The sequence below is a fragment of the Silene latifolia genome, chromosome 6 (assembly GCF_048544455.1).
Source record: "Silene latifolia isolate original U9 population chromosome 6, ASM4854445v1, whole genome shotgun sequence".
Taxonomy (NCBI): Eukaryota; Viridiplantae; Streptophyta; class Magnoliopsida; order Caryophyllales; family Caryophyllaceae; genus Silene; species Silene latifolia.
This window is the reverse complement of record NC_133531.1, coordinates 53211158-53238194: the sequence shown is the minus strand read 5'-3', so window position 1 is coordinate 53238194 and position 27037 is coordinate 53211158. Positions and strand designations below refer to the sequence as shown.

The following is a 27037-nucleotide window of genomic DNA, read 5'->3' as shown; positions in this document are numbered from 1 at the left end:
TTAAATGAGCGAATGAGTGACCCGTGAGAGTCCGATATATACGAGTCTTGCAAGGTCGAAGGTTTATCAAATTCTTTAACATGTCCAACTCGTTTGCGTTTGACAAGATACTTGGATGTTAATAGTTGCATTAAATTGGTTGGGTATGATGGTTTGTATTAGCTCTGAGCATGAAATCCATTCCATTAGAAATTTTTAGTTGGGTCATAGTGCTTGCTTGGGGACAAGCAAGGTTTGGTTTGGGGAGATTTGATACGTGCATATTCTATACACTTTATTTGCAGTTTTGGCACGTATTTCTATGCGTATTTGTTAGCTTAAAGCTACTATTTCTCCCAAAACGGTTTACTTCGGAATTTCTATGATTTATTGTAGGAAAGAGTGGAAGTAAGCTAAATCAAGCTTAAATCGTCCTCCGGAAGCAACTTTATGGAAACTTGGAAGATGGGAGTTCGGACTTGTTCACCTCGGGATGCGTGCATGGAGTGGAGAGGCTATTTGGAAGAGAAAAGGAAGTTACTGCACAGCTCAGTTGGTCGATCGACCAACATATCCAGTCGATCGACCGTGGAAGTTCAGTGAAGAGGCTGTACTGTATTGGCTGGTCGATCGACCAAGCCGCAAATCTGAGATTTATTTTATGCTTTAGTCTTTTAAAAGCCCAATTGTAATTAATCTTTGGGAAGAACGTTTTAAGAGTAGTACACAGCAATAATTTAGGTTATGCTTTTCATTATTTCAAGAAAAGTAGTTTAGACCTAGTTTTGGAGACAAGAAAGGTAGACTACGGATTTCAATTCAATTGCCTTTGTTCATCAATTCTTAGTAAGCTTTAATGCAATTTCCATCTTCTTTTATTTCTAATCAATTTAATTCTTGTTGTTATTAGTTTTATTCAAGAAATCCAGTTTTAATCATTTGTCTTAAATTCAATTTCAATTATGTCAATCTCATTCATTGCCTTCAATTTTGCAATTGTTATAGTTTTAATCATGCATAGCTAATTTTATTAATTGGGAACGAGGTGAGCCATGGCGTAAATTAGGGTCAATTTTATTAGTATGATTTTCTTCCATATCGATCTTGTTTCCTTTTGATAAACCCATCTTGCTAGGTTGAAAAATTAGTAGGTTAGGTTATCATTAGATTTGGAATTTCCTTTGAGCGAAAGCTTTGAGAAATTCTAGGGAATTAGAAGACCGTAAGGTTAATTTTGAGCATTGATCGAAAGGCTTGCTCATATTTCCTCGGGACCGTATTACAGGACCTCTGCTACCTTTTTGACCTGACCTTAGCCATGGTGAACCGAAGTTCCTGATCTTCTTTTTATCTTGTTTGAGAAATTTCTTATTTTAGCAATTAGTCACTAGAATCAAACAAATTCAAAACCCCCATTTAATCGTTACTCTTATAGACTGAAAATAGCAAATAGAATTGATCTTGTCTCTCTGTGGTTCGACCCTTAGTATCACTAGCTATAGTTTTAGTTCGGATTTATAAATTTAGTTTTGATACAAAACGACGGTATCAGAAGCTCTCTTCACCCTCATCCATAGTGCTTGCCGGGATGGGGATTGGACGCCCTTTCCCGTCAGGAAAGGTGGAGCTACCTTCTCCCATATCCTTTTTGCCGATGATATCCTCCTCTTTGGCAGAGCTACTGTGCGAAACCTATGCGCTCTCCAAGATACTCTTCTCTTATTCTGCTCCTCTTCGGGCCAAAAAATTAACTGTCTTAAGAGCAAAATTATTTTCTCCAAACACACCCCTCCTTCTGATATCGCCCTCTTTGAAACCTCTCTCAGTATCAAGACTACTAAGAACCTCGGAACCTATCTTGGTTCCCCTCTTACCCCCAAAAAACCGAAAAAGGCCGACCTCCACCACATCATTGACTCCATCCGAACTAGGCTTGCTTCTTGGCAAGCCCAGTTCCTGACTTGTGCGGGCAGAATATGCCTCATCAAATCCACTCTTAATGCGATCCCCTCCCACTCCATGCAGTGTATCCGCCTTCCCTCCTCTATTCTCCTTGATTTTGATAAAATTACTCGATCCTTCCTCTGGTCTAGTCACTCTTCTAAGAAACTTCAACTCTCCAACTGGAACCTTGTCACCCAACCCCTTGCCACTGGGGGACTCGGCATCAAAGCCTCCCGTCCCCTCAACGATGCCCTCTCTACTAAACTTAGTTGGAAGCTCCTCTTCAACAAATCCTCCTTGGCACATAGTGCCATTAAAAGCAAGTACATGAACCACTCTCCCTCTCCCTTCCATACGGGCTCCCATATCTAGAAAAATGTGGGACTCGGGTGGTCTATTCTTAAACAGCACCTGACGTGGTCCATTGGCGATGGTTCCTCTATCTGTCTTTTGGATGACCCCTGGTCTCCTTTGGGGCCCCTTCGGAGTATTATCTCTGGCCTCCTCCACTTGAGCTCCCGGAATGCGAAGCTTAGCATGCTTATTCATAATGGACATTGGTCCTTTCACTCTCTCGACTTCATCCTCCGCGATCACGCCATCACCACCATCCTTAGCATACCCCTCCCCTTCACCCCGAAAACTGATTTTATCACCACCTTCCTTGCCCCTAAGAATAAATTCTCCGTTGCCTACTCTTAACTTCTAGAAACCCCTTCCCCCCCCCCTCCCCCTTTCTCCCCTGGCCTCTTTTGGCTCTGGGACATTCCATCCTTGCCAAAAATCAAAGCTTTCTTGTGGCTTGCTTGGTGGGATAAACTCCCACATAACCTTACCCTCCATGTTCGATCCATTATTCCCTCACCTAGGTGTACCCTTTGCGTCAGCCCTTTCCTTCCCGAGGCTACCCTCCATGCCCTCCGGGATTGCGATCTTGCTTCTGCCACTTGGTCCCATTTTAAGTTCAGTCACTCTTTCTTCCTCCTTGATCTCCAACATTGGATTTTTGAGAACTGTACTGCGAATAGTAATTGGCCCACCCTCTTCTCTTTCATTGTGTGGCGTCTTTGGACAAGTCGATGTGATACTACTTACTCTCTTACGCCTTCCCCTTCTCTTCCCCTGTTATGTAGTTCCATCTCTTCCTTGGCTGCCTCTTGGGGTGCCGCCAACTCTAGTTCCTCTCCAACCACCCCTCCTAGCTCTCCTGTCTCTGCCATTCGCTTCTCTTGTAGCGCCCCCCCCCCCCCCCCGCCGCAACATTGGTGTAAGATTAATGTGGATGCGGCCTTCTCCCCCTCCTCCTCGGTCACTTGTTTTGGGTGTGTTGTTAGGGATTCTGTTGCCTCTTGGGTTCATGGGTGGTCCAGCTGGAGCCTTGCTACTACCCCCTTTATTAGCGAGGTCCTTGCTATTAGAGAAGGGCTCCGTTTTGCGGTTTTGTCCACTGATAAATTTGTGATTGCATCCGATTGTATTAATGTTGTCAATGCTATCTTGAGCTCGGCTTCTCCCTGCGGCCCCTTTGATAACATCATCATTGAGTGTAGGGAACTCTTACAGGTCTCACCAGGACTGAAGCTTGTGTTTGAGAAGAGATCGGCTAACAAGGTTGCGGACGCTCTTGCTAAGTTCTCCGCGGCGGATGATAGTCTTTCTAGTGGTTGCTTTAGCTGGGATCATGCCCCCCTTTTGTTATGAACTTATGTATTCTCGACTTTTTAGAGGCTTGCACGTCTCTTAACCCCAACCCCCCTCCATGATGTACTTGAACTTTGGGCTCCTTTTTTAATTTAATGTTCTTTTCGACCAAAAAAAAAATAACTGGTCCATGTATAGTTCGTAATCAGTCCATATTGTTAACCAAATATATAACGACTATCTTATACTCCGTGCTACAATTGTTAATTATACGTTCAGCAATTAGGCATTATTTGTGTGGAGGTAGACAAACGTAAGAATTAATGTTGCTGATACTTGATCCATGTATTGTTCGTAATAACAAGGGCTTTGTTTTTTGTCAAAAACAACCATTTAAACAAAAAATTCAACCGCCACGTTCAAAGTACAATTTTGTAAAACACAACTTTTAATAAAAAGAATTCTCAAACGACTTTTTGGCCGGATTCCGACAACTTTCTGACCACTTATAATGAGGTGACTTTCAGTCGATGTTTGAGATAGCAAACGAGGTCGGCTTGAAGTGTTCTCGGACAGGTTGAAAACATGGGAGTACAAGCTTTCTAGGTGTTGTCAACAAAGTGATCAAACGTGGCCTTATATGGGATCGATTGGTACGTAAAGTAAGGCTGCCTAGAGAGGTTTGTTGAAAGTTTGGATTTACAACGGGTGGTCAAGGAGTTTTCGTTGTCTTCTAAGGGGCTATGATGCTTTGCTTGGTTTGAAATTTGGTATATAGGTAGAGGGGAGTGCAAGGTAGGTCATTTTTGTGTTGTTTGTGGTGGTTGTTGGTTGCAAGTGGTGGTTCAAGGAGACTAAATTGTAGGTAAAAACAAAACAGAAAAGTCAAAGTAGTTTCTCACGTGCAAAACAACACAAAAATGACCGGAAATGCTCTACATAAGACCACATTTGACCACTGTGTTGACAATCCGTGAAAAAGTTGTAGTCTCACCTTTTCAATGAGTCTAAGACATCTCAAACCGACCTCGTTTGCTATCTCAAACATCGAATAAAAGTCAGACCATTACAGGTGGTCAAGAAATGTTTTAAGTTGTCGGAATCTGGTGAAAAAATCGTGTTTGACAAAATATTTTTATAGAAGGTTGTGTTTGATAAAAAAAATTTCTTAAAGGTGGTATTTAGAATTTTTTTTTAAAGGTTAATTTTTTTTTTTTAAAAAAAAAAAAACCCTAATAATAAACTTGGCTATATGCGTACACCATTTAGCCAAAGCTAACTATTAATCTCATTTCTTCAATGACTTATCTTACCATGCATGGAATATGAACAAAAAATTCTTAAAGAAGTATCGGTAAGATTTTTACCAAACTATTTACCTTAAATAGGCGTCTAAGTCCCAGGACAATTAATCACGGGAGGCGGAGTCGGACCTCCGGTTTTTACTACCGAATTTACAAAATTTATTTACGAAATCAATATAAATCTCGACGTATAGTACACTTATACATTCATATTCGGGGACTCCTTTTTTTGTGTTATACCGGCTTCCATTTACATTAAGACGGCCCTAATGATAATTTCATTTTTCTTCAGGTTCGGAAGTATTATAAATTTTTTTTTGGTTTTTATAACATGTGCCCTTAAGGCACATATTAATAACCTATATGTGGAAATAATAATAAGATAATCTCATTAATTATGGTAAAAATGAGTTTATTGTTGGATATCTCATAAGATTATCTTGTTATTATTTCCACATATAGGTTATTAATGTAGGGGGAATTCAAAAATAGAGAAAATAAGTCAACTTAAATTGGAGTTTTGAAGCAATTTTAGGAAAAAAAAATGCAATTAAGGAAATAATTTTAGCAAAAAAAATGCAACTTAAGGGACTAATTTAAAAAGAAATTTAAAAGGCAGTCATTTAAAAAAAAAAGTTGATTTTAAAAAGGAGTCTAATTTTTTTTTTTTTTTTTTTGGAAAAAGTTGAGCATGACATTAACAAAACAGGTCCAAAGTTCAATTACATTAAGGGGGCGGATCGGGGGGGAGAGACATACTAGCCATTACAAAATCAATAGTGCAAAGTTCGGTTACAAAGGGTGGGGCATAAGCCCAATCAAAACATCTCGCATGGTCGCTAGTATCCTTGGCGGCATATTGAGTGATGGCATCCGCCACTCGGTTGGCCGATCTTCTTTCAAAGACAATCTTCAATCTCGGTGTGAGGCCGCTAATAGTTCCCTACACTCAAGAATGATGTTAGCAAAAGAACCACAAGAAGAGCCCGCCTTAACAATAGCATTCACAGCAATTATGCAATCTGAACTAACCACAACATTATTTACAAAAAGATAGCGCGACGTAATCCTTCCCTAGTGGCAAGCACCTCACTAATAAACGGGTTTGGGGTAATAAGCCTAGTAGACCAACCACGGACCCAAGATCCATAAGTATTCCTAACCACACAACCTGATGCGTGTCTTTTATATGATGTTTTACATCCCATTTTACACGCATTTCAGAGCTCATTCATGTAGTTTATGCTGCATTTCTCCCTATTTCCGTCTACTTCCGTATTTTGTACATTATTGCAGAAATGTGAAGAATCCAGCGGAAATCGAGCTAAATCCGTCCCCGAGTATCCTGCATTGCATGTGATGAGAAGTATTTGCTTAAGGAACGAGCTTGGTGCGCATTTCAAGGCCCAAAAGACAAATCCACGAGTTTATAAGAGGCAAGTAGCAGCTCATCCAGTCGATCGACCACCTCCCTTAGTCGATCGACCAACCTACGGGATCCAGAAGCTACTGTTTACTGAAGACCAGTCGATCGACCATTCCCTTCAGTCGATCGACCCAATTGCTATTCCAGACGAGAATTAAAAGACCGAGGAACTTGAAGCCCATTTAGTTTAGGTTTTGGAATAATTGTTACGTAAACTTTCTATATAACGTAACTGAGAATACCTAGCTTATATTCAGTTTCATTCAAAGTTTTTAATCAAGTTTTTACCTAAGTTTTATTCAGTAATTTTCATTAAGTTTTCGCATACGGTTCTTGATAGATAGTTAGGGTTTGGGATTATTGTGAGCATTGGATTTTTAATTCCTAGTCCTAATCTTTCCTCTGCAATTCGGTATTCTTCTGCCCTACTTTTAGTTCATCTTTATTTTATCAATAGTTTAGAACTGCTAAGTAGATTCCCGCAACCGTTATCATTGTTTATGTTAATTGTTTGTTCTACTGTTTTTAGCATGAATTCCTTTGTTTACTTTATTAGTTTTGTTATTGTTTTCACCCTTAGCATGAGTAGCTGAGTAGTTTGTGCTAGGATGTAGGCGAGTTTTAGCGTAGGCGGCAAAGTATTGAACACGGCCTGAACCCGCGTGTTGGTCGATCGACCACCCTATCCGGTCGATCGACTGACCTCGTGAGGTTACCCTTCGTTTTAATTGATTTTAATCTTGTATTTAACGAATCGAATGCATGCGACCAGTTAGATGCTTAATTTATGACAAACCCATTAGATCGAAAGATAGGGTATGTTATTTGACCACCAATTAAATCGACTAGACTGTGCTGAGATCGAAAGATAGGTATAGTTTAGACCGTTAGTCACTTTTCAGAACGAAAGTTAGTATTAGTGATATTAGGGACCTATAGCGAGATCGAAAGATGCTATTTGTTAAGAGTGGACCGAGAGTACCTCTTGTTTCCCGCCTCACTTGTCTTCGTTTTAGACCCGTTTAATATGCTGCCGCCGAATCTTTAATAAACCGATCATCCTAGTACCCCCTTCTTTATCTGTTTAAACCATCTTTTTAGTTTATTATCTTTATTTGTTCTTAGCTATAGACCATCCCAAACTCAAACCCCCATAACTGTTACCTTAGACTGAATTTAGACAACTAGAATTTACATCTGCCTCCTTGTGGTCCGACCCTGTTACCACTAGCCTAGGTTAGTCTTAATAGGAAATTATAAATCTTATTTTTGGTACTCATAATGACGGGTATCAAATTTTGGTGCCGTTGCCGGGGAGGCAATAGTCCTAATTTTAGTTGTTCTAATTCTAGTCTTTCTTAGTTTAAGGAACATCCGTTCCTTAAACTTTTCTTATTTTTTTGTTGTAGTTTCTTCTTATGCGCAGGTCGCTGGGTGGTCCACTACTACCATTCGATCCTGAGATTGAAAGATCCTTGCACGTAAAGAGGAGATTATTTCAAGAGCAACAGTTAGAGGAAGAGCCTAGTTCTCGTTCTAGCTTTTACGAGAACGAGCTGTTCGAGGAAAATCCACCGTCTTCTCCTGTTTCCAATTCATCAGTTGAAACCGTTACTTCTCCAGACTTTCACGAAATGGCTGAGGAAGCAAGTATAGCTAGTCATTCTGAGCCGACAGCTGCCAATTTATATAAGGGGTTCGAATTACCAGGAGATGTCAGGAAGTTCGAACCAAAGCCTTCATACATTAGCATGGTTGAGAAGAACCAGTTCGGGGGAGCTGCAAATGAAGATGCAGCTAAGCATATGGAGACATTCATTGACTACTGCTGCTCCATACCCCCACCAGCCGGCGTAACCCAAGATCAGATCAAGGAGACCATGTTCATCTTCTCCCTTCGTGATGCTGCAAGGGAGTGGTATAGAGATCTGGACCGAGCCGTTCATGGGATTACTGACTGGAATTCATTGGCATTGGCATTCTACAAGAAGTACTTTTCTGCTTCAAGGACGATTGCTATTAGAGCTCAAATCACGGGCTTTAAGCAAGGGCCGGATGAGAACTTCCACGAGGCATGGGTCCGATTCAAGAAGCTGGTGCGAACCATACCGCACCATGGGTTCGAAAAATGGAGCTTGTGCAATCATTTCTATAATGGGTTGTACGACGATCAGAGGGCCATTTTGGATGCTGCAGCCAATGGCCGATTTGCTGAGAATTTGGGAGCAACCAAGGGGTGGAAGATCATTGACGATTTGGCCACTCACAAGGCTGAATATGGGAATTCAAGAGGAAACCAAAGGAGAGCTGCTGAATCTTCCTCTATTGCTGCGCTTGAAGCTCTTACCGCAAGATTTGACAAGTATGAACTAGGGGGAGCTTCAAAAGGAGGGATGTACCATGTCAATGTTGTGACAGACGGTCCTTTCGTCTGCGAAAGGTGTGGAGTTGAGGGACACGTTTCGAAGAACTGCCCTAGTCCCTTTGAGTCTTGTGCTGCCTTTCAACACTATAGGCAGACCAACACCTACTATGAGCCGAATACCCATCCAAACTTGAGTTGGAGGAGCCAAAATGTCCTGAATCCAACTCAACCTCCGCCGCAGCAGCAACCTTATGTGCCCCCTCATCAAAAGCAACAACAATATCAGAAACCTCCCTATGTGCCGCAGCAGCAACAATCGCAGAATTCTGAATTTTCCGAGCTTAAGAACTTATTGCTAAAGAAGTCCCAAGCAAGAGAGGTCGGGATGAAGTTGCTAGAAAGCCAAATTGCTCAATTGGCTAGCAAAAGTAACACTCGAGTTCCGGGACACTTGCCGACCTAAACTGACCAAAAGGAGACCTTAAATGCCATCACTTTGAGGAGCGGGTCCACCCTTGAGAGCCCTGCCATGGTCGAGGACGCTGTTGAAAAAGATGAGCCGGAAACAAGTCAAAAGAAAGCTTCAACGAATAAATCAAAGAAACATGCGTCTACCAGGTATATCAGTCGATCGACTGATATACCTAGTCGATCGACTGAAGCACGGGTTACAGGAGCTTCTGGAACTGTACATCTCAGTCGATCGACTGAGGACAGTGGTCGATCGACTGAGATCGCTGCAAATGCTGAGGAATTTCGTCCTTTAATGCCAAGTAATCTGCGAGACCACTTGTTCCGGGGTTCGACAGTCCCGAAGACTTTAGGACAAGACCCGGGTGCTGATGGGTCAGTCCCGGCTCCGAAGTTCGATCCGATGACGGTTAATGGTTCTCATTTGAGATGGTCTGAGGAAGGGTCAAGCTTCAACAAGGAAAATGTGGTGGACTTTCAGCCTAAGTCCACGGATACCGGCACACGCAATTTAGAGGAGAGGGCTAAGGTACTTCTTACAGCCCCATATCCGGAGAGACTCGTGTCAACGAAGGAACATGTATCTTTTGGCAAATTTGAAAAAGTTATTCGTAGTCTGAATGTACAAGTCCCCTTCCTTGAGTTAGTAAACCAAGTACCCGCTTATACTAAATTTATAAAACAACTTTTGTCCAAGAAGCGGTCACTTGAAACAGTGCACACTGTCGCACTTACTAAGGAGTCTTGTTCCTATCTGTCTCACACCGCGCCCCTTAAGTTAGAGGACCCGGGCAGTTTTTCTGTTCCTTGCAACATAGGTACCTTCCCAATTGAGAAGGCATTGTGTGATTTAGGGGCTAGTATAAGTGTCATGCCCTTGAGTCTAGCTAGGAAGCTTAAGTTGACCAGGTTTGCTATCACAGACATGACAGTTCAGATGGCTGACCGATCTGCGGTCGAGCCTATAGGAGTCCTAGAAGACATACCCGTCCAAATAGGGAAGTTTTTCTTCCCTGTTGACTTTGTTGTCCTTGACATGCCTGAGGATGCCCATATACCGATCATTCTAGGTAGGCCATTTCTGCACACTGCTGGTGCAGTTATTGACGTAGGCTCTGGAACTTTGACCTTAAAAGTTGGGAAACATTCTATCATTTTTGCCCAACCTGCTAAAAAGAAGGACCCCATGTGGCATGTTACTTATAATACGGTTTCTGAAAAGAAATCGTACTTTGTGCTCCCTGAATTACCTGTCTCTATTACTACTCTTGTGCTAACCCCTCCGCCCCAGATTGGGAGCAAAAAGGAGGAAGAATCTGTTGTTTTAGACATTGCAGGAGCTGGTTTGGGGAAGGAAGAGCTGCAGGTCGCTCTAGCTGCGACAAAGCCGATATCATTCAAAGAGGAGGTCTTGGATGCCTTAGCTATGCGACTGATGAGGAAGTCGATGATGAGCCGGTCAAGGCAAAGGAGTCCGACTTGGACTCCGATGAGCCCAAAGAGATCCTTGATTGGGGAGATGACAAAGTTGATCCGTTGAGCCATACGGACATGGAAGCTGAGAAGGGTGCAGCTGATAATATAAGCACCATTGAGGCTACCTCTAGTAGCCAGAAGCCGACGAAGTGGGCCATACCGTGGTCCTTCTTGATCAACTATTAGTTGATCGAGTTCGTTATAAACTTCATTTTATTTGCTTTGTTAAAACAATTTTTATTGCTTTTGTGTGTGCGAAAACTTCGCATTTTATTTCGCTTTCTTAGGATTTTTATGCACTTTAGACTTTATTCTGGGTTTTGCGCAATTTTGGGCGCGTACTATTGTGCACTTGCAGGTATTTCGAGCTTGTTAGCTCAAATCATTGAGCAATTACGAAGAAATATGAGGTTGCAGAGATGTTTTGATCGATCGATGGTTCCGTGGTCGATCGATCGCTCTCGCAGCTCCAGCGCTTCGTTCATGTTTACCTGGTCGATCGATCAGGTTAAGTGGTCGATCGATCCGCTCTGCATTGTACCTATTCACGACCTCTCCCTGCTGTGTTTGGTCGATATGCGGACTTAAGGGAGTTTTCTACTCTACTTTATTTTCCGTCTATTTCCTTATTTCTTTTATTTTCTCATTTATGCATGATTTTACCGCCTCGAAATTGTTTTTCTCAGTCTTATGCGTGGTATTTTTTTTGTCTTTTCAGGTATTTAGTAGTAGCACTGCTGGCTACTGAAACCTCCTAGCTCACGCTGGTTTGGGGAGGTTTCCTTTGCTGCGCTTAAAGTCTTGTGAGTTCCTGATTTCTTTACTTCATGTCACTATTTTTTATTTCTTTTCTCGCAAACTCCCATTTCTCTTTTCTTCATTACATGATTTTGCACAATGGGGACATTGTGCGATTTGGTTTGGGGAAGGGTTTTGCGTCACAAACCATTTGCTTGCATTCACGTTTACATTTTGTTTTGCATCGTTTATTTCATTTCTCACATATACACAAAAATCCAAAAAAATTGAAAAATTTCAAAAATTTCAAAAAATGCACGTTTATTTTAGCATATAAGTTGAGTCGGAACGGTAGTATTTCCATGATGATTTTGCATTTGCACCTGTTTTGCCTGAGCCTTGCTTGATTAACATGTTATTAGTAGAATCGTATAAGTGCATACCTACGAGTTTTCGTTAAATTATCGGCTGGACTTGAGACTTGACTTTGAAAATTAATAACCTACATCATATTTCTGAGTTTTAGAGCTTATAACTGGTGACATTCATCACCAGTTTATCTAGGATGTGAGTAGTTACTCCTTATGAGGCATGTTACATTAATTTGCATAAATATGAACTTGATCTGCTTAATACCTGTATGCATTCGGTTTGTGGTTTGTCGACACATGTGGTAGAGGTTTCCTTTTTTTCATTTTGCCCATAAACTCCACACTACCGAAAATATCCTTTTTTGTCCCATTTACTACATCCTACATTTAGCCTGTCCTTTGTCAAGCTAGTAGTCCGTGTTCTTGAGGTTGTTACTTATTTTTGGTGGCATATGCTCTGTTGAGATGATGGTTGGGAAATGAAATAAAGGAGGAAAGAAAGAAATAGAAAAGAAAAAAAAAAGAGATGAAAAATGATTCGAAACAAAAAGTGTTCTATACTGTTCAAGGCAGTCGATCGACTGCCCAATTGGGTCGATCGACTGTGGTTCGTGAAAAAGAAAAAGTCAATTCGCATGATTCAGTCTTTCTTATTTGGCGATTTTTGCTCCCATGATTCAATTATATTTTATGGGGAGTTTATTGATTTAGTATTTTGGAGATTGTGAGTTTTGTGCTTGCTATAGCACCATTTCTGTTGATTATGAGCAAGAAGTTGGATGTTGCCATTTGGTTCCGTTTTGGTACTAGCTTGATCACCTGTACCTCCACTTTACCATAAAATGCTTTGCCTTTTCTTACCCATACCTCACATATCCCACATATACCTCGGCATGTGTCATTGGTCATCTGTTTGGTTGGAATGCATATGTACGGTCATAGAGATCATTTTCATATTTTATTGCTGGCATGTCTTCATAGGTCGTAGTTAGGTGAGAGTCACTACAAAATTAATTCTTTCTATCTTACATATATTCACCTGTACTTATTGAGTGATTTGAGCGACCCGTGAGAGTCCAATTTGATAAGTCTCTACAGTTGACGGTTCAGTGGTTTTTGACGGCTTCATAACTCGTTTGCATGATTCATTTTCTAATTGATTGTTGGTTGTGCATTAAATTGATTTAGGCTTAACAGGTTGCATTTCGCTCTGAGATTGAACTCGTTCCATTAGGTCATTAGATAGAGTCTAGTTCTTGCTTGGGGACAAGCAAGGGTTTGGTTTGGGGAAGTTTGATGCGTGTCTTTTATATGATGTTTTACATCCCATTTTACATGCATTTCAGAGCTCATTCATGTAGTTTATGCTGCATTTCTCCCTATTTCAGTCTACTTCCGTATTTTGTACATTATTGCAGAAATGTGAAGAATCCAGCGGAAATCGAGCTAAATCCGTCCCCGAGTATCCTGCATTGCATGTGACGAGAAGTATTTGCTTAAGGAACGAGCTTGGTGCGCATTTCAAGGCCCAAAAGACAAATCCACGAGTTTATAAGAGGCAAGTAGCAGCTCATCCAGTCGATCGACCACCTCCCTTAGTCGATCGACCAACCTACGGGATCCAGAAGCTACTGTTTACTGAAGACCAGTCGATCGACCATTCCCTTCAGTCGATCGACCCAATTGCTATTCCAGACGAGAATTAAAAGACCGAGGAACTTGAAGCCCATTTAGTTTAGGTTTTGGAATAATTGTTACGTTAACTTTCTATATAACGTAACTGAGAATACCTAGCTTATATTCAGTTTCATTCAAAGTTTTTAATCATGTTTTTACCTAAGTTTTATTCAGTAATTTTCATTAAGTTTTCGCATACGGTTCTTGATAGATAGTTAGGGTTTGGGATTATTGTGAGCATTGGATTTTTAATTCCTAGTCCTAATCTTTCCTCTGCAATTCGGTATTCTTCTGCCCTACTTTTAGTTCATCTTTATTTTATCAATAGTTTAGAACTGCTAAGTAGATTCCCGCAACCGTTATCATTGTTTATGTTAATTGTTTGTTCTACTGTTTTTAGCATGAATTCCTTTGTTTACTTTATTAGTTTTGTTATTGTTTTCACCCTTAGCATGAGTAGCTGAGTAGTTTGTGCTAGGATGTAGGCGAGTTTTAGCGTAGGCGGCAAAGTATTGAACACGGCCTGAACCCGCGTGTTGGTCGATCGACCACCCTATTCGGTCGATCGACTGACCTCGTGAGGTTACCCTTCGTTTTAATTGATTTTAATCTTGTATTTAACGAATCGAATGCATGCGACCAGTTAGATGCTTAATTTATGACAAACCCATTAGATCGAAAGATAGGGTATGTTATTTGACCACCAATTAAATCGACTAGACTGTGCTGAGATCGAAAGATAGGTATAGTTTAGACCGTTAGTCACTTTTCAGAACGAAAGTTAGTATTAGTGATATTAGGGACCTATAGCGAGATCGAAATATGCTATTTGTTAAGAGTGGACCGAGAGGACCTCTTGTTTCCCGCCTCACTTGTCTTCGTTTTAGACCCGTTTAATATGCTGCCGCCGAAGCTTTAATAAACCGATCATCCTAGTACCCCCTTCTTTATCTGTTTAAACCGTCTTTTTAGTTTATTATCTTTATTTGTTCTTAGCTATAGACCATCCCAAACTCAAACCCCCATAACTGTTACCTTAGACTGAATTTAGACAACTAGAATTTACATCTGCCTCCTTGTGGTTCGACCCTGTTACCACTAGCCTAGGTTAGTCTTAATAAAAAATTATAAATCTTATTTTTGGTACTCACAACGACGGGTATCACAACCCCTGCTAGACAAGGAAGAAGAGGAGAAAAAGGCCGCATCAACATTGATTTTGAACCAATCATGCGGAGGAGGGGCCCAGCTACTAGAGTAGCAAGAGGCAGCAATAGTGGTAATGGGAGTCAGGGAGGAGCTAGAAATAGTTCGTTGGTTAGCGCAAACCCAAGCAGAGGCCTGGGTGGAGGAAGCATTGCGAAGGGCCAGATGGGACATGAGAGTGGGAGAACAAAAGATGTGATCACAGCGCCTTAGCCAAAGGCGCCGAATAACGAAGGAGAAAAGGGTGTTCCAAGAAGGGTTAGAAGACGTGCAATTGGCATGTAACCAAGGCTGGAGATCAAGGGTGAAGAAAGAGTGCTCAACATTGAGGAGGGACCACACACTACTGGCAAAGCCACAATCACGAAGGATGTAAAGGGAAGACTCGGGAAGGGAGGGACTTGAGCAGAGAGAGCAGCAGAAAGGAAAGATAGCTTGCCTATGAAGGGTAAGGTTGTTGGAAAGCTTGTCCCACCAAACCAACCACAAGAAGACTTTGATCTTCGGCTGGGTAGGGACATCCCATAATCACCACATGTCGCATGTGAATGAGGGAAGATGAGAGCAGGCTTCAAAAAGAGAGGAGTAAGTAGAGCTTAGGGAGAATTTATTTTTTGGAGCAAGAGAGGTAGTCAGAATGTCAAATTTATTAGAGACGGGGAGGGGTATTTAGAGTATTTCTTTAGTAACAAAATCAGGAAGGATAAAATCAAGAGATTGGAAGGACCATGCCCCATTAGAAATTATGGAGCATAGTAAAGCATCAGATGAGTGGTAGTTAAAAGGCCCAGAATGATATGCCTAAGGGGCCCTAAGCTACACCACAGATCATTCCAGAGGCTAATAGAAGATCCATTGCCAATTGACCAGGTAAGATGGTTCTTTAGAATAGGTCACCCCACTCCAATATTCTTCCAGATGTGGGAGCCAGATTTAAAAGAGAGAGGTGAAGGGGAGAAGTATTTGCTCTTGATAGAGCGGGAAGCAATGGACGATTTGTCAAGTAAAAGTCTTCAACTCAGTTTGGCTGAGAAGGCATCATTTAGGGGACGTGTAGCTTTTATTCCCAGCCCACCCAGCGACAAAGGTTGGTTAACCAAATCCCAACTAGCAAGGAGGAGCGTGTTAGATGAGTGACCAGACCAGAGAAAGGATCTAGTGAGTTTATCAATGTCAAGAAGGATAGAAGAAGGGAGGCGGATACATTGCATAGTGTGAGAGGGGATGACATTAAGTGTTGACTTGATCAGACACAACCTACCAGCTCTAGTGAGAAACCGAGTTTTCCAGTTGGCAAGTTTGGATTGGAGGGAGTCAATGATAAAGTGGAGGTCAGCTTTCTTGGGTTTCTTTTCGCTCAAAGGGAAACCTAGATAAGTACCCAAATTATTCGTGCTTTTAATACCAAGAGCACTCTCAAATAATTCAATATCCTCATGAGGGGTGGTTTTGGAAAAAAGAATCTTGCTCTTGAGGTGGTTGATTTTTTTGCCTGAAGAAGAGCCTAGAAGGAGAGAAGAGTGTCTTGAAGGGCGCACATATTAGTCTCAGAAGTTTGGCCGAACAGAAGAATGTCATCGGCAAAGAGGAGGTGGGAGAAGGAGGCTCCACCCTTCCGAAGGGGAAAGGGCGTCCAGTCAGAAATAGAGCAAGAGAGGTGGATAAGGCTAGAGAGGGCTTCCATGCCCATGATAAAAATGTACGGGGAGAGGGGATCGCCTTGTCTAATGCTCCTAGAAAGGTGAAAACTGGATGACTGGGAGCCATTGAAAATAACATGAGTGGTCGGGGTAGTAATGCAGCTCAAAATAAGGGCTATAGTTTCATGGTCAATTTGTGCATCAGAAAGCCAAGAGCGGATGAAGTCCCACTTGTGATTAAAAAAAATCATAAAAAAATATTGCGATGAACCTGTATCACAAAAAACCATAATCAAGTAGTGATAGAATTGAAATGACTACTATATGACAGGAATTTGAAAGTGCCAAATTTTAACTACGTTGACACTGTTAAGAATTTGAGTCCAATTCCAAATTTTATGGGTTCCCAAACGCTTGAAAGGTCTCAATTCCCAAATTAAAATCCACTTCTATGTTCCCAAACACACCATTAATAGATTCACATATATATGATCGGATTATTATAATGAGTTTGAATGATAAACCTACTTGAAGTAGTAACTTTACCATAAATATGAGAGTAAATTAGACTCCCTTTTACATCATTTTGCTGACTTCGACACGTACCCGACCCACCCAATTCCATGGGTTCTCAAACGCCATTGAGAAATGGAAATCCGAAATCGAATTTCATGAGATCTTCAAACGAATTTTTGGAATTGGATTTGAAATTGAATTCAAACATTTAGATTAATACAATTAAACCCATCATTTCTGGGTTTCTAAACATCTCCGAAGAGTAAATAGTTAGAAATGAATGCCAATTTAATAAATAATTTACCAAATAGCGTTAAGAAACAGAAAAACAAAATTGTTATTTCACATAAACTTTGCGTAAACTGATTCATTTTGACACATATCGTGACGACGATTTAAAAAAAATAGAGGAATATTCTACATGATAACCATGTATTTTTTTCATTTTCTACTGTTAACCTCTTTTTTAACAAAAACGCCTGTGACTGTCATATTTCAAGCTTATGCGTTCCAAAAGCGTCGATGTTTTTTTCTATTCAAAGATATGATAAAGGTAATAAATTTGAAAAAAAAAGTCGCATTCAGAACTCACCACAAAAGAGCCATGGGCAATCAAAGTTTAAAGTTTGACTGACTATAATTATTGCCACGAGTTTAAAAATTGACAATTTTTTTTTTGAGATCAAAATCTGGTTTTGACGGTCAATTTGGGGAAAAAAATAGCCACTTTCGGAACTCGTGGTTGTGAGTTATGACAAGTTTTTTTGTTTTGTTAAAAAAAAAGGTTACTCGGTAAAAGTGAAAAAATACAAGACTAGCGTGTATAATATCCCAACAATACGTTTGATTAAAAGAACGACGTCTTCCTAGGGTTCTATGGAAGCTGAGTCCTAGGTCACCTATGCTTCTTCCTTCTTGATCAAGGATCCTAATCTACATCATGTATGTAGTTTGGCTTCTCGGGTTTTTTGGTACGTTCTTCTTTTGCTGTGGTTTTCGCTGAGTTTTGTTTAAGGAAAGTTTAGGGTTTCTGGTTTTTTTGCGCGAGTATTTGGGTTTCACTGTACGCATATTAGGGTTGTTGTTTGGCGGGTATTTTCTTTTGTGCTATAATTGGGGTTGCTTTATTATGGAGCATGGAAGAAATAGTAAAGGCAAAGGGGTGCTGGGAGAAAGCTCAAACGGTGGGAGAGAGGTGTTTGTGTGGGAGGCTAACAAGGATGAGGGTAATGATGGGCAGGTGGAAAAGATCCTTGTTGGAAAGATTTGGGCTACGAAGACGATAAATAGTAAAGCAGCCATTGATACGATGCTTCGATTATGGAATCCAACGGAGAAGGTGATGGGTAATGTACTTGATGCCAGGGAGAGGACTTTCATATTCCGGTTTGAGGATGACCGGGATAAGGCTAGGGTAATGGAGGGCCAACCATGGCACCTTGATAAGTTTGTATGCTGCTTCAATGAACCTAGTGGGGAAGGGAAGCTGTCTGACACGATTCTTGATAGGTTACCAATTTGGGCTCGTATATACGATCTCCCAATTAAGGGTCGTACTAATGAAGCAAATTTGAGGAGATTGGGTGAGCATCTGGGGACATATGTTGTGCGTGAAGTTTCTCCTTACCCGGAGCTGGAGAAGGCGGTTCGAATTCAAATACATCATAATATCCGTAAGCCACTTCAACCATCGGTGGAGATAAGGCTGGCTGATGGAAAGGTTAATTTTTTCGATGTAAAGTATGAGAGGCTGCCCCTGTACTGCTATGGGTGTGGCGTTTTGGGTCATGGACTAAAAGATTGTGATAGTGGTCCACATGATGAGGATAACCTGCTTTATGGGGAGAAATTGCGTGCTTCGCCGAGGAAGGGTGGTAAGGCGGGTGTTGCTAAGGGGCGTAAGACTAGCAGAGATTTGAGACCGGAATTTGAAGAGGAGTACCGTCGTAGTGAAGAGGAGATGATTGAGAAGCTGAGGCGTATTGCCCTATCTAGTAAGGCTAAGTTCCAGAAAGGTGTGGGATGTGTGGAGCTGCAGAGTGTGATGGAGTAGAGCGCGCAGAGGGGATCGGGGAGTGGTGTAGTAGGCGGTATGGGGTCTCTGAGATGGGATGGTGACAAAAACATGGGTGGGCAGGCTGTACTTGATATGAGTGCTGGGGTTAGGGGTGGTAAGATGGTGGAGTTTGTGGAGAATTGTACGTTGACTACAGGGCACCCAGGTGAGGTTTCGTCTGAGGAGATTGTTGCGGAGGCTGGTAGGGTGGAGATGGTTGCGAAGGGAGAAGCTAGTGTGAGGAAGTGGCAGTAGACTGAGCGTGTGGAACATGGGGGAGTTTTGTTTTCGTCTGAGATAGCTGATAATGAAGTCATAAATGTAAATAAAAAACGGATGAGGGATGAGGATGATGAGGAGATTGCCGGGGTTTCGAAGAGAATTGCTTGTCACAGGGATGTGTATGATGTGTATTTATCTGAGGCGGAGGTTGACCCGATTCAACCCCGGCGGGCCCAATGAATCTCTTGAGTCTTAACTGCAGGGGGCTGGGCAATCCCACTGCAGTTGGCGGGCTCCGGAATCTTGTCCGGAGGGAGGCCCCAGCTTTGGTCTTTTTGTGTGAGACAAAGCTGAGTAGTGAGGAGATGAGGTCAGTTATGTTACGTTTCGAGGATTATTCTAGTATGACGGTGGATAGTGTGGGGCGGTCTGGGGGTCTTGCTTTTTTGTGGAGAAAGGATGTTCATGTTGTGTTTCGCTCTGCTTCTATTCATTTTATGGATTTTGATATTCGGACAAATGACCTTGAATGGAGGTGCACGGGGTTCTATGGGTGGCCGGCAGTACGGGATCGTCACTTATCTTGGGAGCTACTCCGGTCCCTAGCAGCTGAGTCACGGACTCCATGGCTGTGTGTGGGGGATTTTAATGAGATACTTTATGCTAATGAGATGAAGGGAGGAAATAGGGCACAGAGACAAATGAACAACTTTCGAGATACGGTGGATGTTTGTGAGTTGCGTGATTTGGGTTTTGAGGGGTATGAGTTTACCTTCGATAACGGACAGGCTGGGGTGGATAATAGAAAGTGTCGGTTGGATCGTGCGTTTAATAATGAAGGATGGCGGGATCTCTTCCCGTATGCGAAAGTGATTAATATGAACCGTGAGTGGTCGGACCACTCGCCTATCAAGGTGATCCTAGACGGACATGAGAGGCTCGATGGACCCCGGGGGCGTAATTTCCGCTTTGAACAAATATGGGTGGGTGAGGAAGGGTGTGAAGATACCATAAAAAAGGCGTGGGAGGAAGAAGATTGGAATGTGGTGGACACAATTGCTAGGTGTGCGCAGGAGTTGCAGAAATGGAAGGAGGTGAGTATAGGTAAGATAATGAGAGATTTAAGTCGTAAAAGGAGACGGTTGGAGTGGTTGAATGTCAATGAGAGAACCATGGCAAATGTGCGAGAGAGGAAGGCTGTCATTAAAGACAATAATAGTCTATTGCGGCAGGAGGAAATTTTTTGGAGGCAGAGATCGAGGGCATTATGGCTGAAGGAGGGTGATAGAAATACCAAATATTTTCATAGAAAGGCGGGGCAGCGGAAGAAGAAGAATCGGATTGGGAGGGTTATTGTTGAGGGAGATCGTGTTGTGGCCGGGGATGAGGGTATTAAGGGAGCAGCTGTAGATTTCTTTAGCACTTTGTTCACTTCTTCGCAGCCGGCTGCTTTTGATGAGCTGCTAAGCGGAGTAAAGGATAGAGTGACGTTGGCTATGAATGAAAGTTTTAAGGCTGAGTACAAGGGGGAAGAGGTGTTTAAAGCGTTTCAACAAATTCATCCTCTGAAAGCACCTGGACCTGATGGTATGAACGCTCTCTTTTATCAAACTTATTGGCATATTGTGGGTCCATCTGTCACGCGGTTGGTACTTCGTATTTTGAATGGTAGTGAGAGTCCTGGAATTATTAATAGCATTCATATTGTGTTAATCCCGAAGAAGAAGGCACCGGATAAGTTCTCTCACTATCGGCCAATAAGCTTATGCAATGTATTGTACAAATTAGTCGCTAAAGTGCTCGCCAACAGATTGAAAAAATTTCTGGGATGTTTAGTTTCGGAGAATCAAAGTGCTTTTACCCCTGGGAGATTAATTTCTGATAATATTTTGATTGCCTTTGAGATGTTTCATTACATGAAGAATGCTCGTAGCAGGGGGGGCATATGGCGCTGAAACTGGATATGGCGAAGGCGTATGATAGAGTTGAATGGGTGTTCTTGGAGAAGGTGCTTCTAACGACGGGGTTTGATGGGAGCTGGGTGGGTAATGTGATGAGGTGTGTTCGAACAGTGTCGTATGAAGTGCTTATTAATGGGTCTCCGTCTGCAGTTTTTGTACCTACTAGGGGATTGCGTCAAGGTGATCCGTTATCTCCTTATTTGTTTATTCTTTGTGCAGAAGTTCTCTCAAGTATGATTAGGCGTAAGGTAGAAGAGGGTGTGCTTCATGGTATCCGGGTGGCGCCACTTTCGCCGGTTGTCTCACATCTTTTCTTCGCAGACGATAGTATAATTTTTGTTAAAGCTAACGAGACCCAGGTCCGGGTTGTTATGGATTTGTTGAGTCAGTATGAAAGTGCTTCTGGGCAGCTGGTTAGTAAGGAGAAGACAACAGTGTCTTTTAGTAAGGGTACAGCGGTTTGGCGGAGGGATAAGGTGGCTTCGGTGTTAGTTGTACAGGTTGTGCAGGAGCAAGGAAAATATTTAGGCTTACCAATGGTTATAGGGCATTCTAAGCAGGTTCCCAATAAAGTTGTTCGGGACAAATTAAATAATAAGATGCAGGGTTGGCGTGGTAAATGATTTAGCCGAGCGGGTAGCGAAACTTTGATAAATGCGGTTGCCCAATCTATTCCTACATATGCGATGAGTGTTTTTAAGTTACCAGCTAATTTTTGTGACGAACTTCGTTCTATTGTCTCGAGATTTTGGTGGGGTTCGGAGAATGGGAAAAGGAAAATATTATGGGTGGCATGGGAGGCAATGTGTCGTGTGAAGGCTAGGGGGGTATGGGCTTTCAGGATTTTGGTAATTTTAACCTGGCTCTGTTAGCTAAACAAGCTTGGCGATTGATATGTAATGAGGAGAGTTTGATGGTCCGAGTACTGAAGGGTAAGTATTTTCCGAATTGTTCTTTTATGGATGTTGTGGTAGGAAATAATTCAAGTTATACTTGGAGAAGTATATGTGATGCTAAGCAAGTGATGGGGTTGGGAGTCCGGAGGAGGGTGGGTGACGGGAAGGGGACAAGGGTGTGGTTGGACCCGTGGATACCTGGTACGTCATCCAGGTGTGTGATCTCGTCGCGAGGAGGTTTCGCCCTGGAGATGAAGGTGGCTGAGCTGATGGTGGCAAGGGAGGCTAGGTGGAATAGGGAGAAAGTTGAGGCTATGTTTCTACCTTTTGAAGCGGAGAGAATAATGAACATACGGTTGAGTGAGTTAGTATAGGAGGATAGTTGGTGCTGGGATGGTGCGCGTGACGGGGAGTATTCGGTTAAGGAAGGGTACCGGTTACTAGTTGCGGAGGAGAGTGAAGAAGGGGAGCAGTCCGACACTTCGATGGGAAGCTGGATTTGGAAAGCGATTTGGAGTCCACCGGTGTTACCACGTATAAAAGTGTTCATGTGTCAGCTGTGTAGTGATGCGCTTCCAGTTAGGGGAAATATTGCAACCCGGATTCGGGACTTTGATTGCTCTTGTCCTAGGTGTCATGCCGGTGAGGAGTCATGTGTCCATGCGGTTCGAGATTGCGGTTGGAATGAGGAGGTCTGGGAGATGGTTGGGATCGAGGTTTTTAGGAGCCATAGTAGTATGCGCATAAGGGAGTGGGTAGAGGTCGAGCTTCGTCGTATGGGGATGGAGGAACGTGTTCTCTTTATGACTTCGTGCTGGGTGATTTGGGAGCAGAGGAATAAATTGTTATTTGATAACGGGATGTGGACAGGTGAGAGAGTTGTAAGGAGGATAATGGACGTGGTTTGGGAGATGGCAAGCTTGAAGGAGGATGAGGTTGAGAAGGAAAGGGGGAGGGGAGATCCGACGGCCGATGGTAGATGGGGCAGGCCGAGTGATGGTATGTGGAAGGTAAATGTTGACGCAGGCGTTAAGGAGGGAATGGGTGTAGGGTTGGGAGCGGTTTGCAGGGATGGTGATGGTCGGGTGGCATGGGCGGTGTCGGTCCAAGCCGCGGGCACTTGTTGTGTGCAAATGGCTGAGGCGGAGGCTATTATTCTTGGCTTGAAAGAGGCTAGGCGCGTTGGGATGCGGAGTGTTATCATCGAAAGCGATTGTCTTAATGTGGTTGCTGCTTTAAAGGAGAGGAAAAAGGGTCGTAGCGATATTTTTCTTATTTACGATGAGATTTTAAGTTTAGTCCCGTTTTTTGATACTGTTATTTTTAATTATACTCGTAGGGATTGTAATAAGCTGGCTCACTTAGTAACTCATGCTACGCCATGGACCATAGGTAGGAGATTTTGGTTGGATGTTTTGCCGCCGTCATTTGTGGATGTTGCAGAACAAGATTTAATTGATATATGATCAACCGCATTGGTTTTTTCAAAAAAAAAAAAAAAAAAAAAATATCCCAACAATAAAAGATACCTGAATGTTAACATATTTGCCTAAAACCGAGCCTGAGCTCTTTGCTAGGGATCACAAGGCAACAAGAGATTGTTGCTATTCCAAACCTCCTCAATGTACTCAACAACATTGAGTGACTCACAAACAGGTTTGTTATTGTGAATAAGATCCGGGATTTTCTTATGAACCGGGTTCATTTGAAGGAGCAACTCGCTCTTGTTGCTTAAGTCTTCTTCTTTGTACTCGTATGTCACACCTTTCTCAGCTGAAGCCAGTCTCACGCTCATACCGAAAGGACTTGGCCAGAAGTCCAACAACACTACTTCACTTGCCATTATATTGTTTTCTTCTTATTTAGAATGCTTTTATTTTTTATGAGAATAGATTGATTGTTCTAATTGATTTTGGGCACATTTCATTTATTAAAAGGGATGGATATGGACATTGGTGACATTTGGTATGGAGAAAGTCGTTCGTGGTGTGCTGCTGTAGAGTTATAGTATTGGCTTTCCATTTTTAGGTTAATGTATGTGCTTTTTTAAGGGTAAAAATAAAGCTTTGCTATTGTTTTCTTCTTAAAAAAGAAATACCTAATGTTGACTTTCGTTGATATCCGTTGAAAAGGTTAAAACTACGGCTGGCGAATCGACATCCCACCAATTCCCTATATATAAAAGGGAGACGGATACAAGTTTTGAGCCATTACGGAACAGTCTATGATTATTATTTGGGCCAAAATTCACTATTTGACCTAAATTACGTGGCACTAGACGAGTGGATAATTAATTAGTCGGACCCTTGGACCGAAAGAGAGAAATACGAATAGAAGACCGAAGACGGGTACGACCCGTGAATACTAGATCCTATCTTGAAAACAAGGCAATTAAGTGGGAAACCCTAACAAACTCACTGGGGTTTATTCACTATAAATACAAGGAAGCAAATAAGTAGAAGGGATCCATATTCATTCGGCAAAAAAGACAACTAAACCTAAACCTACAACGAGGGTGTACTACCACTTCGCTCGTCAGGACTATGCGCCATAAGACCACCATTCATTCATATACAATCATCACCCCATCATAATTACGTAATCATTACTCCATGATTACTAGTTGAGGAGTCTATTGATCGAATACGAAAGAGGGGGGTGAATTGAATATTAAAAACGATGTCCACTTTTTCGAAATATATGATGTAAAATTAATTAATTGATTTTATCGATTAAAATCAACTAATTAATTCACTAATAAGCGCAAAAACGAAATAACAACAAATAAAGAAAGAGAGAAAGAGAGACACACAGGATTTTTGAAGTGGTTCAGTTTCACAAGTCGAAACCTACATCCACTATTCTCGATTAATAATTTTTAGTACCTTTCTACGGATTACAAAAATTATCAATCCACTCGTATAATCAACTATATGATTATAACTCAGATTGAGTATCGTTAAATACTCTAGATTGCTCTTACGTTAATAAGAAAAGTACAACGATAAATACTAATCTCACGTTATGCGAGTGAGTATAATATCTTTGTGTACTGAGTATCCTATAACGATTTCTCTTTGAGTGATTGACAAATATGATGCGCAATTTTTATATAAGCAATTTGTAAAATGAGAATTAAAGCTCAAATAATTTTTGCTTAAATATTTTTCTCTTGAAAGTGTAGATGTGTGTCAGCAATAAATGTTGAATGAAGAGAGGTATTTATAGTTGTAGGGAATTAGGGTTTAGGAATATTCTGGAAGATGCAAAACCTTAAATGACTTGACGAACAAGTAGGAGGCTAGGGTTTAGGAGTGGAGAATTCAGCCTCTAGGGTTTCGGCCCCTAGGGTTTCCAATCGGTCCATTCGGCCTCCATAGCCCACAACAAATCGAGATAGAATTTAGTTGAAACCCTAGGTTGCATGACGACATAAATATCGTGTTACAAACCAATAGTTTATTCAACTTAAATTCTTATTAAATAATTCCAATTATATAAATACTCTCTTATTTTTATAAAACATTAAAAATATATTTTCCAAAAATTAACACATCATTTTTGTCTAGCAATGAAGTTATGGCTATGAGGTCATAACTTCACTAACCTTTAAATCAAACAAAGTAAAACCATTACCGGATGACGACCTATACTATCTAATCTTCAGTAGATCTTTAGTAAACGAATCGTCTCTTCACAAGTCTCTCATCTTGAGTCTCGTGGTTGATTTTTGATCTTGATCTTGCTTGAATACAACGATCAAGTGTCTTTGAAGTTGTACCTCCTTGGTCCAAACTTCAAGCTTGCGTCATTGTAATTGTTCCTTTCTAAATTAAGACTTAAGCACACAATTACACGCATATGTTTATAATATTAAGTCCACATACAAATCATTACTGTCATTATCAAAATAACTAATTAGGACAAAAGGTCCAACAAATTCCCCCTTTTTGATGATGACAAGTCTCCTATGATTTGTGTCTAAGTCTAGTTCCCCCTCAACATAATACTTCCCAAATTATAGAACAGTTGAGCGCAGAAACTAATAATCTTTTCAAAGTTATAACTATAGAACGCCTTGAGAGAATTAACTTGAGACGGTCGCAAATCTAAAAACAATTCCCCCTCTTGGCATCATTGAAAAGATGAGAACAAACATAAAACAACTAGAATAATATATTATGAGACAAGAATTAATCATGAAAAACATATTATATTAAACGCAATCTAGTTCTTAATTAGCATAATAATATTATAAACCTGCAATCATACAAGGAATAAAATGCGGAATTGAAAAAGCTAATATCTATAAAAATGGATTGTTATTGTGAGCAAAGGAATTAAAATGATAAGGCTAGATGGGAAATTTGGATGGGTTAAGGCGAGATGGTCACGGGTAATGGGGGCTCGGTGGTTGTGACCTAGGACGGGTCCGAAATTCCAAGTCCTCGAGTCGTGCGTGACATTGGTCTAGGAGTGCAACTTGAGCGGTCAATCGAGTATCGAAGTTACCAATCCTCAAAGTCATAGCTTTAACTGCTTCATATATCGTATGCATCTCAGACTTTATCTTCTTTCCAGATTTCAATAGCTCATCACCAAACTTAACCAAACTATCCAAACCTTCCCTCATAAGAGTAGACTCGGAGTGTGTTTGCACGGAGGCCTTAAGAGCATTGTCGATTTTCGTGTCAAACCGCGACAACACGGTGTTTAGACGCGCCGGGCTAATACTACTTGGTCCACTAGTATCAACTCTCCTTTCCTTTGTAATGAGATCAAACAATTCACATAATTTCTTGTCTTGCTCATTAATCCTTCCAAGAATAGAAGTAAAATTAGATTCCATCTTAGAATCCAACATCTCAAAACTCACATTGCTTTTTCCTCCCTTTTCTCCTTTTTCTCCGTTTGTGTCAAAACATAATTCCGGACCATTAATAACAAGCTTCATATAAGATAAATAAAGATCGCTCATCTCATCATTTGTTATAACTCCATAACTATGCATCCCAATAACTCCTTTCTTCTCTAAAATTCGAGAGATCCAATTCCCATAAGGCAAACTTAAAGTAGAAGCTAAATCATCCATCTTAGCCGTTACACTAGCTTGTATAATTTTATGAAACACAAGCATAGGTAGACTAA

At 41.4% G+C, this 27037-nt stretch overlaps 1 protein-coding gene across 1 annotated transcript; it reads left to right on the top strand.

The window, feature by feature from the left end:
• Positions 1 to 22374: 22374 nt before the first annotated feature.
• LOC141588084 (uncharacterized) lies at positions 22375 to 23355 on the top strand. The gene has a single exon (XM_074409540.1). It carries the CDS (start codon positions 22375 to 22377, stop codon positions 23353 to 23355), a length of 981 nt encoding a protein of 326 aa, XP_074265641.1.
• The last annotated feature ends 3682 nt before the right edge of the window (positions 23356 to 27037 follow it).